We start from the raw sequence: 19,066 nt of genomic DNA on the forward strand, positions 1-19,066 counted from the left end.
TGTGCGTAAGACGAAGCCAGGACAGTGTGTGGTAACTTCTGACAGGTTTTGATGGAAACACCAAAGGAGAGAGATTTTCCAGAAGAGACATGATGTGTCACTGTGTATTCATGTAGGAGAAATGATAAGATTCCTTAAAAAATTCAATTAAAACAAATCGATTTTATTAAAAATTATTTTTAACCCTTTTAGTTTTAAGTATTAAATAAGTATTTTTAATATAAGTAATGTTTAGCAAAATTTGACAGCCATTAGCACCTAAAAGGAGAAGGCAGTGTCTTCAGAATAATTATTCTGGTCACATGCTCAGCTTAATTGTATCTCTTCTCAGACATCACTGCTAAAACTTCTCTAAGATTTTCACATTTTTAACCATCTACTGATACTCCTCTGAGACATTTCAGACACAATCTCTGAATCACTACATAGTCATTAATAGCTTTCTGTAATTTGAATTTTATAACTTTTTTCAGGTAATAGTTCCTCATGCAGAGCAGTTTCTGTAATCCAGGGGAAATGATAACGACTTCCCAGTGATGAGATCATAGTTTCAGTTACTCTGTGCAGTTCGGGGTTCAGAACACCTTTTTCATACATGCTCCATCTGTGAATACCACACCTGTTAATCTGTATGAAATCTGCATGTCTTTCATTGTTCTATTTTTGAGAAATTGTCAGACTATCCAAAAAGAAACTAAATGATAAAAATATTATATGCTTGCTAAATTGGACACAATAACTTACTATGCTGTTAGAAGTATTTTCTGAAGTGACTATAGAGATCCACCTTTGTACTCCCGCTGACCTACCTGGAGTGTTTTTTCTCTTCTTCCTGACCAAACATACAGAGACTGATCAAACTGAGTCTAACACTTCATAGTGTATAGATTTAATTGCAACATGGTAATGTTTATTTTTCATTATTAGTTTATTTTTATTGAAGTATAGTTGTTTTACACCTGGAACTAATCCAGGTATATAACATAGTGATTCAGTATTTTTATAGATTATACTCCATTTAAATTTATTAAAGACAAGGCTTCCCTGGTGGTCTAGTGATTAAGAATCCTAGAAGGCAATGGCAACCCACTCCAGTACTCTTGCCTGGAAAATCCCATGGATGGCGGAGCCTGGTAGGCTGCAGTCCATGGGGTCGCTGAGGGTCGGACACGACTGAGGGACTTCACTTTCACTTTTCACTTTCATGCATTGGAGAAGGAAATGGCAACCCACTCCAGTGTTCTTGCCTGGAGAATCCCAGGGACGGGGGAGCCTGGTGGGCTGCCGTCTATGGGGTCGCACAGAGTTGGACACGACTGAAGTGACTTAGCAGCAGTAGCAGCATGAAATGTTTATTAGCTTCTGCTACCAGCGGACACATTTTGTATCTGAAGGACTAGGAATGATATGTGTACTTGGTTCTGTGTCCTCTGAGAACTTCAGAAACGGTACAGGTAGCCTCAGGCAGCATGATGAAGTTCACAGAAACTTGGGTGAATGTCTTCAGACAACACAACATCCCCTAGAAGTCCTGAGATCTGCCCTTTTAAGAACGAACAAGAGGCTTCTAAGTCCTTGGATGGGTGAACTCCATTTCCCAGCGCCCCTCGGGTCTAAACTTGTCAGGGTGCAAAGGGGTGGGGTGAATTACCCCCAAGCGTGAGAACTACATTACCCAGAATACTCTGCTGAGCAGCCTAGCTGAGCCAATGAAGGCTCAGAACAGAGGCGTTTCCGTGCGTGTCTCCTAGCGAGAGGCGGGGCTTCCGGCGTCCTCCTCCGGGCGGTCATTTTGGCTGCTCGGGTGTGTTCGTCCGGATAGAAGTTCCGGAGCCGTGAGACGGGGCCGACGGGACAGGACCGAGAAAGCGTCAGAGGAGTCCCGCTGCACAGAAGCGAGTCTGAGGTTCGGCCGCAGCACCGCGAGAGATGATTCGCACCAGGGCCGGTTTAAGACCCGCCGGCCCGCTCCCGGACCCACTCCGCCCAAAGGCCTGGATGGCTGCGGCCGCTCGGAGGGACCCGCCGCAGGTAAGCGCTTGTCCTCGGGCCCTCCCCGCCCTCACCCCACCAGACACTAACGCCCGGAGTGCCCTCGTCCCTGCAGCCCAGCCCCCGGTGTCCGGGACGGTGAGGCGTTAGTACACGTGCTCTTGTTTCTGACAGTGGTTGAGAATAAACATTTCAGTTTTCCAGTTTAATCTTACTATCTGGGGTGTGATTAGATGAGGGAGAGGGATACAGGCAGAGGAACCGGGATGTACCAAGGCCTGGAGCTGCGACTGAGCTCTGGGAATTCGGGAAATCTGGGCTCCGTTGTGCCTGGCGAGGAACAAAGTTTGAGGCGGAGTTACTCCTAGAATAGCAGGCTGAGGGCTCTGCATATATTCTCAGGAATTCTAAGAGCTGTGGGAAATTTTAAACCAAACTACGTTAGGTGTTCAAAAGTCTTCCAAAAGCTGTTTAACAGCCTTTGGATAACCAGACCGAGGAGGAGGATGAAGACGTTGGGGCACCAGGAGGTTGGATCTTTGTTCAAGCACACAGAGCTAGTAAGGTGAGACACTGAGGCACATAAGTTAGGCATTCAGCCCAAGGGCCAGGCGTGCGCGCATAGCGGCCTGAACCCCGTGAAACCTGACATTGTATTCATTCATCTGTAGCCTGTGTCTTAAAACATGACTGCAGAAACGTTTGCGGGACCTGTAGGTATGTGTAGTGTGTCCCAGACTGCTATTGTTCCCTTCCCCAACCCATATATTCTCTGCATTGTGGTGACCCGGGATTCTTTTTATACATTGCTTATTTATGGCTGTGCTGGGTCTTCCTTGCTGCGCAGGCATTTCTCTAGCTGCCCTGAGTGGGGGCTACTCTTTCCGAGGTGTATGGGTTTTTCATTGTGGTGATTTCTCTTGTGGAGCATGGGTTCAATAGCTGTGGTGCATTGTCTTAGTTACTCTCGCAGCTTGTGAATCTTCTCAGACCGGGGATCGAACCTGTGTCCACTGCTCTTGCAGGCAGATTCTCATTCCCTGCAGCACCAGGGAAGTCCCTGCCGTGGAATTCTTTAAGGACCTAAACCTAGGGTCCTGAGTCTACCAAAGGTGGTATAGAAGTGTTTGCATTTCTGGCACCTAATGTAAGTGGATGTGGAAATGTTATCCAAGTACCAGGATGTGAAAGTGCTTAGAGGTAGAGCTGAGGTGGGATCATTAAGATCTTTCCATTAGGTGGGAAGAAGGAGCAAGAGAACAGAATTCAGCACTGGAACGGCTGCCTAAGAAATTGGGTATCTGTTCTGGAGGTGATAGGAAGTTTGAATCAGAAGAGGGGGAATGACCTTGCCTAGCTCCATTTATAGGAGAAGGAAATGCCAACCCACTCCAGTGTTCTTGCCTGGAGGATCCCAGGGACAGGGGAGCCGGGTGGGCTGCCGTCTGTGGGGTCACGGAGTTGGACACGACTGAAGCAACTTAGCAGCAGCAGCTCCGTTCATTTATTTATGTTGGGGGGTCGGGTGGTGCTTCTCATTGCAGTGGCTTCTTGTGGCAGAGTGTGGGCTCTGGGGCGAGCGGGCTCAGTAGCTGTGGTCCGTGGGCTTAGCTGCTCTGCAGCATGTGGAATCCTCCTGACCCAGGGATCGAACCCCTGATCCTGCACTGGCGGGTGGACTCTTTAACACAGCCTCCAGGGAAGCCCTTACCTACCTCTAAACAGTCTCCGTATGGCTGCACAGTGGAGACTAGATTGTGAGACTGAGGGAAGAGAAAGGAAAACCAGTGTGGAGGCTCCTACAGTAGTCCACTTGAGGGTTTATGGAACAGAGTGGTAGCTTGGAAGTGGCTGGATTCTGGATATGTTTTTATTATGAGTTACTGGATTTTCCAGTGGGGAAGGAAAGTGTCTTTTTCTGCATGGGTGGTTATAACAAAGTACCGTAAACTAGATAACTTATAAACACCAGGAGTTTTTTTTCTGGAGGCTGGAAGTCCAAGATCAGGGTGCCCACATGGTCAGGTTCTGTGTCTGGTGAGGGCCTGCTTCCTGGTTCCTAGAAGCCATGTTCCGTGTCCTTATGTGGTGATGAGCAGAGAGGAGCAAGCTCTCCTGTCTTTTATAAGGGTGACAGTCTCTCCCTTGTGGGGCCTACCTTCATGGTCTCATCTAATTTCCTCCCAAAGGTTCTCGCTCCTAATACCATAAAATTGGGAGGTTCTGTGTCAGGTATGAATTCTGGGGGGACATAAACATTCACTCTCTAACAGAGAGTGAAACAGATCTAGGTGGTTTTTTTTTTTTTTTAACATATTTGTGTGATTGACTTACGTTAGTTTCAGTTGTACAATATAGTAACTAGATACTTACATACATTACAAAATGACAGGAAACATTCTGTTACTGTGTGTTACCATACAGAGTTACTACAGTATTATTGACTATATTCCCTACGCTGTACTCGGGGTCCCCAGCCTGTGGGCTGCGGACTGCTACCTCTTGTCAGATGTGCAGCATCAGTAGATTAGAAATAAAGTGCGCAATCAGTGTACTGTGCATCAGTCAGCCCGAAACCAGCCTCCCCTGGTCTGTGAAAAATTGTCTTCCATGGAACCAGTCCCTGGTGCCAGAAAGGTGGGGGATCACTGCTTACATCCTTGACTTATTTGTTTTATAGCTGGAAGTTTGTTTTGCAGTTACCATGAGGCTTTTTTGTTTGTTTGTTTGTATGTGATCTTTGTTGTGTCATGAAGGCTCGTTTGATGTGGCGCAAAGAGTCTAGTTGTGGCGCTTGGGCTTCGGAGCATGCAGGCTTCAGTAGTTGCTGCTCGCAGGCTTAATTACTCTGCAGCATGTGGGATTCTGGTTTGCCACCAAGGGATCGAACCCGAGTGCCTTGCACTGCCAGGCAGATTCTTAACCACTGGGCTGCCAGGGAAGTCCCTACCATGAGGTTTTTATATATGTATATATGTACATACATATAACATAAAAATATATTTTTTATATGTTTTAAATTGCTGGTTTCTTCATGTCACATGTGTTTCCAATAGCCTACATTTGTACTCTCCACTTCTCATAATTGCTGGTTTTGATACCATATTTGTGTGTGGATGATTTCCTGCCTTGACTGTATGTGAGCTTTTACCAGTGAGCTTTCCCATTTGTAATTTTCTTGTTTCTAGTTGTGGCCTTTTCCTTCTAGAGAAGTTCCTCTGGCATATGTGCTAAAGCTGGTTTGGTGGTGCTGAATTCTCTTAGCTTTTGCTTGTCTGTAAAGCTTTTGACTTCTTGGTCGAATCTGAACGAGAGCCTTGCTGGGTAGAGTATTCTTGGTTGGAGGTTTTTAGCTTTTCTGCCTTGCAGAGTTTCTGCTGGAAAATCAGCTGATAACCTTATGGGAATTCCTTTGTATATACTTACTGCTTTTCCCTTGTTCCTTTTTTTTTGTTCTGGGCACACTGAGCAGCTCTCGGGTCTTAGTTCCCTGACTACACATTAAACCCGAGTCACAGCTGAGAAAGCACAGAGTCCTAACCACTGGACTGCCAGGGAATTCCCAAGTTCTGTATATTTTAGTGATGTATTTATGATTATATGTGCTGTCAAAATATGCAAAATTGTACATTAGACAGAGTACATTTTACAGTATATACTATAGAAAATTAAGACAAATCCCAGAGACTTTTATTATTTTAAATAGAGTTGTCATGAAAGGACTCTAATAAAAAGACATTAGGACTGGTGGTCTAGTGGTTAAGAATCCATCTTCCAACGCAGGGGATGCAGCTTTGATCCCTGATAAGGGAACTAAGATTCCGCATGCCCCAGGACAAGTATGCCCACGTGCCACAACCAGAGAGGCCTGCGTGCTGCAGTGAACAGCCCACACACCTCAACTAGGGCCTGATGCAGCCACATAAGCAAATCTTAAAAATAAAAAAGATGTTAGACCACATAGTCAAGTGGCTAAGCTTCCGAGCTCCCAATGCCAGGGGCCTAGTCAGGGAACTGTCAGGCAGATTACCTCACTAGTGCTGACCAGGAAATACCAGGTTGACTGATTTAAGATTTGGTTTCTGGGGAAGGCTGAAACTGAACTTAGGTAGTGTTGGTTTGGTGAGTAAAGCTCAGTTCAAGTGACTCCGTTTTGGGCTAGTTGTCTCCTTTTTTTTTTTTAAACAATTCTTTAGATTTTTATTTTAGATTGAGGTATAATTGATTAAAAATGTTGTATTACTGTCAGGTGTACAGCAGAGTGGCTCAGTTATACACATATATGTATCCATTCTTCTTCAGATTCTTATCCCTTATATGTTATTACAGAATGTTGAGTAGAGCTCTTGTGCTATACAGTAGGTCCTTGTTGGTTATCTGTTTTATTTATTTGTGTGTGTGTGTGTGTGTGTGTGTTCAGTTGTGTCTGACTCTTTGTGACCCTATGGACTGTAGCCCACCAGGCTGCTCTGTCCATGGAATTTTCCAGGCAAGAATACTGGAGTGGGTTGCCATTCCCTTCTCTTTATTTATAGTAGTAGATATGTTAATCCCAAACTCCCAATTTATCTACCCACCACCTTTCCCCTTTGATAACCATGATCCTTTTCAAAATCTAACCTGTTTCTATTTTGTAAATAAGTTTCTTTGTAAAGATTTGTATCATCTTTTTAAGATTCTGCATATTAGTGATATCATATGATATTTGTCTTGCTTCACTTAGTATGATAATCTCTTATTTCATTCTCTTTTATGGTTGAGTAATCTTCTATTATATATATGTATATGTCTGTGTGTGTGTGGCGTGTATGTGTGTGTATATGCCACACCTTTATCCATTTCTCTGTCGATGGATATTTAAGTTGCTTCTGTGCTTGGCTGTTGTAAACAGTGCTGCAGTAAACATTGGGGTGCATGGGTGCATGGATTTTTCTTGCTTGCTTTCTCTTCCTTCCTCCCTACTATCCTCCCTTCCTCTCTCCCCAGCTTGCAGGATTTCAGTTCCCTCCAGGAATTGAACCGGGCCCAGAGCAGTTAAGCCCAGAATCCTAACCACTAGGCCACTTAAGGAACTTTCTTAAGTGGCATGTATCTTTTCAAATTACAGTTTTCTCCTGTTAATATGTCCAGGAGTGGGTTTTCAAAACAACTTTAAGGAGAATACGTTTTGTGAAACAGAAGTAGTTTTCCCAAATTTACAATCTTTAGATTTGACATCCACAGTGTTAGGGCTGTTGGAGATATTTCATTTTTCTTGAACACAAACTACAGTTCAATTTTAAATGGATGCAATATCATCTCCATGGTGTATCATAGCAGTTTGCAGCAGACGTTGTAATTCTTATTTGTAACTGAAACTCTCCTTATACCACAACCACCAATTAGGGGAGTGGAATTGGATCCTACCCCAGTGACTGTAGGCACAGTTTCATGCGCTCGTCACTCACTGCCTGTAGCATATGCTGGCTTAGAAAGAAAATTTTCAAAATCACTGGCTAGGGTCTCAGATAGGTTCTCTGCTCTTTAGAGATGTGAAGTCTTGGGTTGATCATCACTGCTCTAAGATGTCACTGTTCCCAGTTGGCTAAAAAGATTCCACATGGAGATTTCCTTTTTAGCCTTACCACCTTCACTTAGCTGAGGAACATTCAGAAAATCTAGGACATCTTCCCCTGAACTGTCTTAGTAATTATAAATATTTCAGTACTTTGAGGTAAGAGAGCTCACGTCCGTCATTTAAAACTTCCAGAACCCCGTTCACCTGAGCCCCTGTGCACACGTTGGCCCTGGACCAGCAGCTTTTCCATTTCCTGGTGTTTTCCTCTCCAGATTGCAGTTCTTGGCTCAGTCTCTTTATTAAACTTTCAGCAGGGCCAGCAAATCTTAATTGTTACTTCATTAAGTTCCCCGGTGTGACTCCCTTCTCTGTTGATATTCAGCTCCTGCCACCCACAGAAAGAGCAGAGCTCACCATGTGAAAACAGTTTCTGCTTCCTGACCTAAAACAAATCAGTTTAACTCAAATGCCAGCTAAGAGCCATGCCCTCATGTCTCAATTTGTCTGCAGACTGGTTCTTGATCAAATCTCATGACTGGTGACCTGTTACTGCTCTCTCTTTCAGTCTCTTTTTGAACTAACTTTATAAACACTTATTCCTTCTAAAAATAGTTTTTTCTCTCTTAGTGATCCAGTGCGTTTCTTGTTCTACTGTTTCTGTCATCTTTTACAACTGAACTTTTGTTTTATTTATTTTTAATATTTAATTTATTTTTCTGTGTCTGGTCTTAGTTTGGGCATGAAAACTCTCAGTTCCCAACATGTGGTATCCAGTTTCCAGATCAGGATTGAACCCGGACTCTCTGCATTGGAAGCGTGTAGTCTTAGCCACTGGACCACCAGGAAAGCCCTAGAACTGAACTCTTAAAGAGCATTGTTTTTTTCTCTCTCCTGATTACGTCGACAATATAGCTCTACTTTTTCAAGTTTCGTGTATTAGCCTCACAGCTCATTGTCACTAACAAAGTCCTAAATCCAATGGTAACTTGAAGATTTTGTTTAAATTTCCTCTCCGAAGCTATTGCCGCAGTTGACATTTTTATTCTTTTTCACTATGCTAGACCTTCATTGCTGCGGGCTTTCTCTAGTTGCAGTTCACAGACTTCTTGTTGCAGTGGCTTCTCTCTCTCTCTCTTTTGTTTTTTTGCAGTCAATAAGAAATTTACTTGTTTTAAAAAAATCCAAATGCTGGCATTGTCCAGAAAAATTCAACAGGTTTATTTATAATTGTTATAAAGTTGAACTGCTGAAACTTGTTGACTGAAACATTTTGACTTTCATTAATGCTTTATGTCCCCACATTTATATTAAAAATTCACACACAAATGAAAATGGAAAAACTGCCAATACCTGATTTCTGTCCCCTATTTTCCACTTGCAATCATATATTTAGGTACCTTTTGACCCCATGGAAAAAAAACGTTCAGAACTACTAATAACAGGAAGAAGAGAATTTTTTTTTTTTTTTTTAAAGAATGAAATGTTTCCCGTTATAGTGGATTCTTAAGCATGTTCTCCACGTATGCGGCGTGCTAGCTGGATGTCTTTTGGCATAATTGTTACATGTTTGGCATGGATAGCACACAGGTTGGTGTCTTCAAAAAGGCCAACCAGATAGGCCTCATTTGCCTCCTGCAAAGCACCAATAGCTGCACGCTGGAAGCGCAGATCTGTTTTGAAGTCCTGAGCAATTTCCCGCACCAGACGCTGGAAGGGAAGTTTGCGAATCAGAAGTTCAGTGGACTTCTGATAACGTCTAATTTCATCGAGGGCCACAGTACCAGGCCTGTAACAATGAGGTTTCTTCACCCCTCCAGTAGAGGGCGCACTCTTCCGAGTGGCTTTTGTAGCAAGTTGCTTCCTCGGTGTTTTACCACCTGTCAATTTGCGGGCAGTCTGCTTTGTACAAGCTATGGTATAGAGACCTCCTTACTTACCCTCCTTCTCCTTCGGCTGGAGCTCGGCGAGCTGGAGGCGGCACTGGCTTTGGAGAGTGATGGCGGCGCGGCGGCGGCTGCGAACACCAGGGGCTCCTCTTGTTGTGGTGCACAGGCTTAGTTGTTCCATGGCATGTGCGATCTTCCCAGACCAGGGGTCGAACCAGTGTCCCCTCCATTGCGGTGCTAGTCACATGACCTGGAAATACCATGACAGGTATTTGGGGTACATGTGTCCTTTAGAACAGTGGTTTTCTCCAGGTACTTGCCCAGGACTGGGATTGCTGGGCCATGTTGTAAGGAACCTCCATACTGTTTCCCAAAGTGGCTGTGCCAGTCTCATCAGGTTGGCAAAAAGTTCATTGGGGTTTTGCTGTAATATCTTACAGAAAACCCAGACCAACGTTTTGGCTAACATACACATTCCCACCAACAGTGTAGGAGGCTTCGATAACAGTCTGAGCTGATGGTAACACAAGTGAAAGCTTGGTGAGAACTCTGAAATACTCCACGCAGTTGGGTCTTCTCATCCCTACTTTGCACGTCTACTGGCACGACGGACTATGCTTCTCTGTCTTACCTCTCCTGAGGTTGAAGGATTTAGTATTTTTAACTTTGCTAAGGAAAACTGATGAACAGTAAAATAATACTGGGGCCTCCCAGGTAGTAGGTTAAGAATCTGCCTGCAGTGCAGGAGATACAGGAGGTGCGGGTTCGATCCATGGGTCAGGAAGATCCCCTGGAGGAGAGCATGGCAGCCCACTCCAGTATTCTTGCCTGGAGAATCTCGTGGACAGAGGAGCCTGCCCAGCTACAGTCTATAGGGTCACAAAGAGTCACACAGGGTATTCGAAGCGGGGACGGCGTTGGCGACTTATTTAGATATTAATTAGAGATATAAAGAGTAATAGAATGAGGATAGCTCAGCAGGAAAATTCAGTGGAGAAAAGAGGCTGAGTAGCTTGGTTTATGCGGGAGACCAATAAAACTTCAAGACAAGAAGCTTGCATCACTTACGCAGGCCACAGGCGTCCTTCCGTTCTCCCAAAGGAGAGGAGACACTGAGGCCTCCCCGGTCAGATCTTAGAAGCCCAGGCATAATTAGTAAGCATGACGGGCTCCGCGCTCCAGATGGAGACTCAGCCAGAGTTTGAGAGAGAGAGAGACATGGGGAGACCAGTCTTTCGAGGAACTGATCCCAATTCTTTATTTTCCAAAGTCTGTTTTTATACACTGAGATATTATACATAAGTCACGCGGGGACAGCAGTCCTGACTTTTATTAAAGTCAGGTGCTTCACACAAATGTATACAGAGGTCTTAGGGGTGTTGCATCATCTTCTGGCCAGGGGGGCCTGCTGACAATTTATGACCCTCTCCTTGTGACAGCGGTCAGTCAACCAGAACACTTATTTCTCCAAGGCTGATTATTCTTAAAACAGACGCCACCCAAATAAAGTTACATTCCTATAGGGTGAGGGTGTAGTGGGTTTTAATTAAGGAAAGAATTTACTTAGCCTAAGGTCTAACGTGATTTATATCAAACGTTAATACTTATTTCTTCTATATATTCATTAATGTGTGTAAGGGCAGGGGATGTGGAGACTTAGCAGTAAACATTGGCTCAACAAATGAAAAACCCTTCACCAACACAATTTCTAATCAGCCCACTATACTTATACTAATGGTTTTCTAACTTCTCTAAAGAACCTGTTTTTAGAAGGTTTAAAGCATCTCGAGCCTCTCACGGTTGGGAGGCTGTGAGCAATCACATGTGGCCAGACAAGCCTGTCAGGCAGGCTAGAGAACCTTCAGAGGAGTTTTTAGGTTGAAACACTCCTGTCACGCCCAGGAATTATTATTAACTGGAGCTCTAAGTTAATTCCTTCTCTGAAAGAGGTGGTGGGGGACAGCCCCCCGTAAAGTCAGAGGTGTAGGTGAGAGCACAAAGTAGTAAAGTAGGCAGGCTCTGGTTATGGGGGTAGATGCTCGAGGATTTCCAGGGGGACTCCTGAGGCTCGATCCCGCCTTTGCGTATGTCGAGCCTCCTTCCTCATGACCTTTGCCATGGGCAGAGTGCCTCCTGCTGGCTCCCCGCATACTGGTATCAACATGACAGGTTTTGAGCTATGATACACTTCAGAATAAAAGGGTAGTATATAGCAAATGGAAAACAAGCTCAACATGTTTGATTATTAATATAAAAATTTTGTAAGTAAGATTCAGTTCAGTTGCTCAGTCAGGTCCGACTCTTTGTGACCTCATGAATTGCAGCACGCCAGGCCTCCCTGTCCATCACCAACTCCCGGAGTTCACTCAAACTCATGTCCATCAAGTCAGTGATGCCATCCAACCATCTCATCCTCTGTCGTCCCCTTCTCCTCCTGCCCCGAATCCCTCCCACCATCAGAGTCTTTTCCAATAAATCAACTCTACAAATGAGGTGGCCAAGGTATTGGAGTTTCAGCTTCAGCATCAGTCCTTCCAAAGAACACCCAGGACTGATCTCCTTTAGAATGGACTGGTTGGATCTCCTTGCAGTCCAAGGGACTCTCCAACACCACAGTTCAAAAGCATCAATTCTTCAGCGCTCAGCTTTCTTCACAGTCCAACTCTCTCATCCATACATGACCACTGGAAAAATCATATCCTTGACTAGATGGACCTTTGTTGGCAAAGTAATGTCTCTGCTTTTGAATATGCTGTCTAGGTTGGTCGTAACTTTCCTTCCAAGGAGTAAGCGTCTTTTAATTTCATGGCTGCAGTCACCATCCGCAGTGATTTTGGAGCCCCAAAAAATAAAGTCTGACACTGTTTCCACTGTTTTCCCCATCTATTTCCCATGAAGGGATGGGACCAGATGCCATGATCTTCGTTTTCTGAATATTGAGCTTTAACTTTTTCACTCTCCACTTTCACTTTCATCAAGAGGCTTTTGAGTTCCTCTTCACTTTCTGCCATAAAGGTGGTGTCATCTGCATATCTGAGGCTATTGATATTTCTCCCAGCAATCTTGATTCCAGCTTGTGCTTCTTCCAGTCCAGCGTTTCTCATGATGTACTCTGCATATAAGTTAAATAAGCAGGGTGACAATATACAGCCTTGACGTACTCCTTTCCCTATTTGGAACCAGTCTGTTGTTCCATGTCCAGTTCTAACTGTTGCTTCCTGACCTGCATACAGGTTTCTCAAGAGGCAGGTCAGGTGGTCTGGTATTCCCATCTCTTTCAGAATTTCCCACAGTTGATTGTAATCCACACAGTCAAAGGCTTTGGCATAGTCAATAAAGCAGAAATAGATGTTTTTCTGGAACTCTCTTGCTTTTTCCATGATCCAGCGGATGTTGGCAATTTGATTTCTGGTTCCTCTGCCTTTTCTAAAACCAGCTTGAACATCTGGAAGTTCAGAGTTCACGTATTGCTGAAGCCTGGCTTGGAGAATTTTGAGCATTACTTTACTAGTGTGTGAGGTGAGTGCAATACGGAATCTTAAAAACTCCTGGAAAAGTGGACATGGTAATAGGAAAAAAGAAAAAAACCCACAAGAAGTCATCATATAGCAACAAATGAACTGACTCACAGCCAAAATCATTTCATTTATAATCCTGCTCTATTTCCCTCAGCAATTGCTTATCTTAAGGCAAACTCCAAAAGCCATATCATTACATCTATAAAAGTTCAAATAAGGGAATTCCCTGGTGGCCCGGGGGTTAGGACTCCATGATTTCACTGCTGAGGGTGTGGGTTCAGTTCCTGGTCAGGGAGCTAAGATCCTACAAGCCATGAGATAACACGTAAGTGTATGTAATAGGCTAGGACTTTTTTTTGTTTGTTTAATTATAGTATCTTTATCATGCTGCTGCTGCTGCTAAGTCACTTCAGTTGTGTCCGACTCTGTGCGACCCGAGACGGCAGCCTACCAGGCTTCTCTGTCCCTGGGATTCTCCAGGCAAGAAAACCGGAATGGATTGCCATTTCCTTCTCCAATGCAGCAGAGTGAAAATTGAAAGTAAAGTTGCTCAGTCATGTCCGACTCTTCGCGATCCCTACTCTGTCCGGGGGATTTTTCAGGCAAGAGTACTGGAGTGGGGTGCCACTGCCTTCTCTAATCTTTATCATATGTAACTATAAACAGTTTCTCCGTATTATGCAGTACCAAACAGTATTCAAATTTTCCTGGGTATTTTATTTTTAATATTTATGTTATTTCTCTAGTTTTGGCTGTGACAGGCCTTAGTTGCAGCGTGCAGGCTGTTCATCACAGACTTTCCTTTAGTTGTGGTGCAAGGGCTCAGTAGATGCAGCGCCTGGGCTTACTTCCCCTGTGGCATGTGGGTTCTTAGTTTCCTCAAACCTAGGTTCCCTGTTTGGGAAGGTAGTCCTTTTCTTTTTTCTTTTTTGAAAGAAGGCATATTTTAACTACTGGACCGCCAGGGAAGTCTCTAGTTTTTTTTTTTTTTTAATATTTATTTATTTGGCTTCACTGGGTCTTGTGGCATGTAGGATCTAGTTCCTTGACTAGGGATTGAACCTGAGGCTCAAGCAGGGAAGTCCTGCCGCTGATGATTCTTGCCTGTACCATCAATATAGGTGATGGTTCTACCCTCCCGTTTCCTTTATTAGGTGGAATATGTTTTTTACAAATAAGAAAGTTAGAGTAGAAGTTCAGATAGAAAAAGATACAAAAATATCTTGTTTTATTTCTCCTTTCACAGTGTGATGATTCGGTCCTTTGCCTTTTTCCAAAATGAGGTTTTGAGGATTTTTTTTCATAGTAGTAGTAATAATAAATGTAAAGGAGTTTTACAGATTTTTACTTTGTAGATACAGTTGACCCTTAAACTGCAGGAGTTATGCGTGTCAATCCCCTACACAATCACAGATTTGCGTATAACTTTTGATTCTCCCAAACATAATTACTAATAGTCTACTGTTGACCAGCATATATATTTTATTTTATATGTATTTTATACTTACAGGTAGAGAAAGGAAAATGCTCTTGAGAAAATCATAAAGAAAAGAAAATACATTTATAGTGTTGTACCATATTTATGCATAGCCACCAGGCACATGAAAAGATGCTCAACATTGTTAATTAGAGAAATGCAAACAAAACCACAGTGATATCACTTCACAGCTGTCAGATGGCTGTCATCAAAAATACCACAAATAACAAGGATGTGAAAAAAGAGAGAGAGCCCTCCTACTCTGTTAGCGGAAATGTAAATTGGTACAGCCACTGTGAATAGGAATATGGAGGTTCCTTAAAAGAACTAATACTAGAACTACCATCAGATCAGATCAGATCAGTCACTCAAACGTGTCCAACTCTTTGCGACCCCATGAATCGCAGCACGCCAGGCCTCCCTGTCTATCACCAACTCCCAGAGTTCACTCAGTCTCACGTCCATCGAGTCAGTGATGCCACCCAGCCATCTCATCCTCTGTCATCCCCTTCTCCTCTTGCCCCCCTTCTCCTCTTGCCCCCAATCCCTCCCAGCATCAGAGTCTTTTCCGATGAGTCAACTCTTCACATGAGGTGGCCAAAGTACTGGAGTTTCAGCTTTAGCATCATTCCTTCCAAAGAAATCCCAGGGCTGATCTCCTTCAGAATGGACTGGTTGGATCTCCTTGCAGTCCAAGGAACTCTCAAGAGTCTTCTCCAACACCACAGTTCAAAAGCATCAATTCTTCGGTGCTCAGCCTTCTTCACAGTCCAACTCTCACATCCATACATGACCACAGGGAAAACCATAGCCTTGAGTAGACGGACCTTTGTTGGCAAAGTAATGTCTCTGCTTTTGAATATGCTATCTAGGTTGGTCATAACTTTCCTTCCAAGGAGTAAGCGTCTTTTAATTTCATGGCTGCAGTCACCATCTGCAGTGATTTTGGAGCCCCAAAAAATAAAGTCTGACACTGTTTCCACTGTTTCCCCATCTATTTCCCATGAAGGGATGGGACCAGATGCCATGATCTTCGTTTTCTGAATGTTGAGCTTTAAGCCAACTTTTTCACTCTCCACTTTCACTTTCATCAAGAGGCTTTTGAGTTCCTCTTCACTTTCTGCCATAAGGGTGGTGTCATCTGCATATCTGAGGTTATTGATATTTCTCCTGGCAATCTTGATTCCAGCTTGTGTTTCTTCCAGTCCAGCGTTTCTCATGATGTACTCTGCATATAAGTTAAACAAACAGGGTGACAATATACAGCCTTGACGTACTCCTTTTCCTATTTGGAACCAGTCTGTTGTTCATGTCCAGTTCTAACTGTTGCTTCCTGACCTGCATACAAATTTCTCAAGAGGCAGATCAGGTGGTCTGGTATTCCCATGTCTTTCAGAATTTTCCACAGTTGATTGTGATCCACACAAGCAAAGGCTTAGGATTCAGCATTTCCACCCCTGGGTATTTATTAAAAAAAAAACAAAAACCCATTGATTTGAAAAGATACATGCACCCCAGTGTTCATAGCAGCATTATTTACAATAGCCAAGAAATATATGGGAGGAACCTATGATGATCAACAGATGAATGAATAAAGATGTGGGATATCTATCTATAAATGCATATATCTTTTATATATTTATTATATATACTGTGTGCATATATTTAATGGAATAAAATACTACGCAGCCATCAAAGGAATGAAATTTTTCCATATGCAACGTGGGCGGACTTGGAGGGTATTATGCTTAGTGAAATCATTCAGAGAGAAAGACAAATACTGTATGATGTCACTTTTATGTGGAGTCTAAACAAAACAAACTGGTGGCGATAACAAAAAGAAACATTCACGATGTAGAGAACCAACTCGTGGTTACTAGGGAGGGAAAGGGCCTGATAGCAGTAGCACACGAGAGGTACAAACTACTGGGTGTGAGATAAGCTACGGCATATGTTGTACAGAGTGTAGTCGATGTGTTATAGCTGTAAATCAAGTGGAAACTTTAAAAGTGGCGATCTCTATGTTGTACACCTGAAACTTATATAATGTTGTAAGTCAACTCTACCTTAATTAAAAATAAGATAAAGTGAAAAAACTCCTATTTACGCATATTCATGTGTTAATAATGAAGCAGCAATATGATTGGTCCATGGTAGCCTAGCCTATACGCTAATGAATGGTTGGTTATAAGAGTTTTTACTGATTTTCATGTTTTATTCATGGTTATCCTTAAATAAAGGGTGAGCATGTACAAATTAAAGCATAGGATTAAAAAATGGTAATAGATTTCTGGTTTAATTAATAAGATTTGCTGCAATGGATTTGAGACTTTTTGTCAAAATATGTTCAAATGAATTAAGCTTAATAAGAACTTTTTAGTTTGATATTGTTTTATTGTCATCATGACCAGTTTTACCTCATTAACGTTTTTATTTATGGCTGCATTGGCTAACAGAGATGTATTCCTTCATGTGATCATTTATTCAGAAAACATTTTATCATGACATCCTATTTAAGTAGTTACTTTGCTTATGTTGTGGTTGCTAGTTTTTGTTGCGGACCATTCCAGTTCAAGAATGGGAACTATTTATAAAGACATGGCAACTCCTAACATTGAAAATGTCTGAATTGCCCTTTTTTGTAGCAGGTATTATGACTAAAGGGTTTATTCTGTTTTCTTCATTTCGTTTTCTTTTTTAAATTTATTTGTAACTGGAGGATGATTGGTTTACAATATTGTGTTCATTTCTGCCATACATCAACGTGGATCAGCCAGCTTCTGCCTGACTTTTTAAATTTTTTCATTTCTCAAAAACTGTTTCTGTATGGCACCAATTCTTCTTCTACTGTTTGTGTTTGCTCTAGTTTCAGTGCCCATATCATATAAGTCTCCATCTTACAAAAGAAGTCAAAAGCAGTCTTGAGTAGTCAGAACCCTCCTGCTGGATTGTCTAAGGTCATTTTGTTTTCTGGCACTGGTGCATCATATTCCTCTAGCACGGGTTCAGAAGCACTCATCTCCATCAAGTTGTCTTCTGTTCATTCCTCTGGTATGGGGTCAGTTAGCTCTTGAATTTCTCCAAGATCCATATCGTGAAACCCTTCACCTTCTTACCTGCTCCCCTCCCCCGGCCACCATACATACAGTCTCTCTCATGATTTTCTTGACTGCCTTTGTTTTAAATCCTATGAAGTCATCTGGACACATTTTTCTCCAGTAGGAATTTATTGTTTCAGACTTTATAGCTTTCACAGCTTTTTCTATAACAAGAGCATCTTAAGTAGTATAATCCTTCCTGACTTCTGTGGTGATTTCTTGATCAGAATTCTCGTCCATCGTAGCACTGATAATCTTTCCATAGAGTGCTGTATGTCATGGGCCTTACAAGAACTGTAAAAGGCAGTCCCTTACTTGCAAGATACTGATTTCAGAGACAAAGCAGCAACGGAACCAATTCAGAAAAATGGTTCTTCTTGTCTAGGCCTTCTTGTATAACCAAAGACTGGTGTTTATATTTTCCTAGGGGTTAGCAGCTTTGTAATCGGGAGTCCTGATTATCAACCAGACTGCATTTGTACAACATGGTCAGAGGGTTTGGCATAGTCGATAAAGCAGAGGTAGATGTTTTTCTGGAACTCTTTTGTTTTTTCTGTGATCCAACAGATGTTGGCAATTTGATTTTTGGTTCCTCTACCTTTTCTAAATCCAGCTTGAACATCAAGAAGTTCTCATTTCATGTACCGTTGAAGCCTGGCTTGGAGAATTTTGAGCATTACTTTGCTAGTGTGTGAGCTAAGTGCAATTGTGCAGTAGTTTGAACATTCTCTGGCATTAACTTTCTTTGGGATTGGCATGAAAATTGACCTTTTCCAGTCCTGTGGCCGCTGCTGAATTTTCTAAATTTGCTGGCATATTGAGTACAGCACTTTCACAGTATCATCTTTTAGGATTTGAAATAGCTCAACTGGAATTCCATCACTTCTACTAGCTTTGTTCATACTGATGCTGCCTAAGGCCCACTTGGCTTTGCATTCCAGGATGTCTGGCTCTAGGTGAGTGATCACACCCTCGTGATTATCTGGGTCATGAAGATCTTTTCTGTCCAATTCTTCTGTGTTTTCTTGCCATCTCTTAATATCTTCTGCTTCTGTTAGGTCCATACCATTTATGTCCTTTATTGTGCCCATCTTTGCTGAAATGTTCCCTTGGTATCTCTAATTTTCTTGAGAGATCTCTAGTCTCTCCCATTCTGTTGTTTTCCTCTGTTGCTTTGCATTGATTGCTGAGGAAGGCTTTCTTATCTGTCCTTGCTGTTCTTTGGAACTCTGCATTCAGTTGCGTATATCTTTCCTCTCCTCCTTTGCCTTTTGCTTCTCTTTTCTCAGCTATTTGTAAGGCCTCATCAGACAACCATTTTGCCTTTTTGCATTTCTTTTTCTTGGAGATGGTCTTGATCACTGCCTCCTATACAATATCACGAACCTCCGTCCATAGTTCTTCAGGTACTCCGTCTATCAGATCTAATCCCTTGAATCTATTTGTCACTTCCACTGTATAATCGTAAGGGATTTTATTTAGGTCATACGTAAATGGTCTAGTGGTTTTCCCTACTTTCTTCGATTTAAGTCTGAGTT

The 19,066-nt window shown here is 42.6% G+C and overlaps 2 protein-coding genes across 2 annotated transcripts in view; one reads left to right on the top strand and one right to left on the bottom strand.

Annotated features, from left to right (window-relative positions):
- The first annotated feature begins 302 nt into the window (after positions 1-302).
- Positions 303-19,066, top strand: part of LOC102265265 (zinc finger protein 154) — a 35,787-nt gene continuing 17,023 nt past the window's right edge. Inside the window, exon 1 of the mRNA XM_070386939.1 lies at positions 303-2,031. The gene's annotated coding sequence lies outside the window, so the exon portion shown is untranslated. The remainder of the gene's footprint in view (positions 2,032-19,066) is intronic.
- Positions 8,130-9,779, bottom strand: LOC102265544 (histone H3.3C). Its single transcript, XM_070388004.1, has 2 exons — positions 9,752-9,779; positions 8,130-9,459 (listed from the first exon to the last, which is right to left on the bottom strand). The coding sequence occupies exons 1-2, from the start codon at positions 9,777-9,779 to the stop codon at positions 9,053-9,055; spliced, it is 435 nt and encodes a 144-aa protein (XP_070244105.1). The 3' UTR covers positions 8,130-9,052.

This window comes from Bos mutus, chromosome 18 (assembly GCF_027580195.1).
Source record: "Bos mutus isolate GX-2022 chromosome 18, NWIPB_WYAK_1.1, whole genome shotgun sequence".
NCBI lineage: Eukaryota > Metazoa > Chordata > Mammalia > Artiodactyla > Bovidae > Bos > Bos mutus.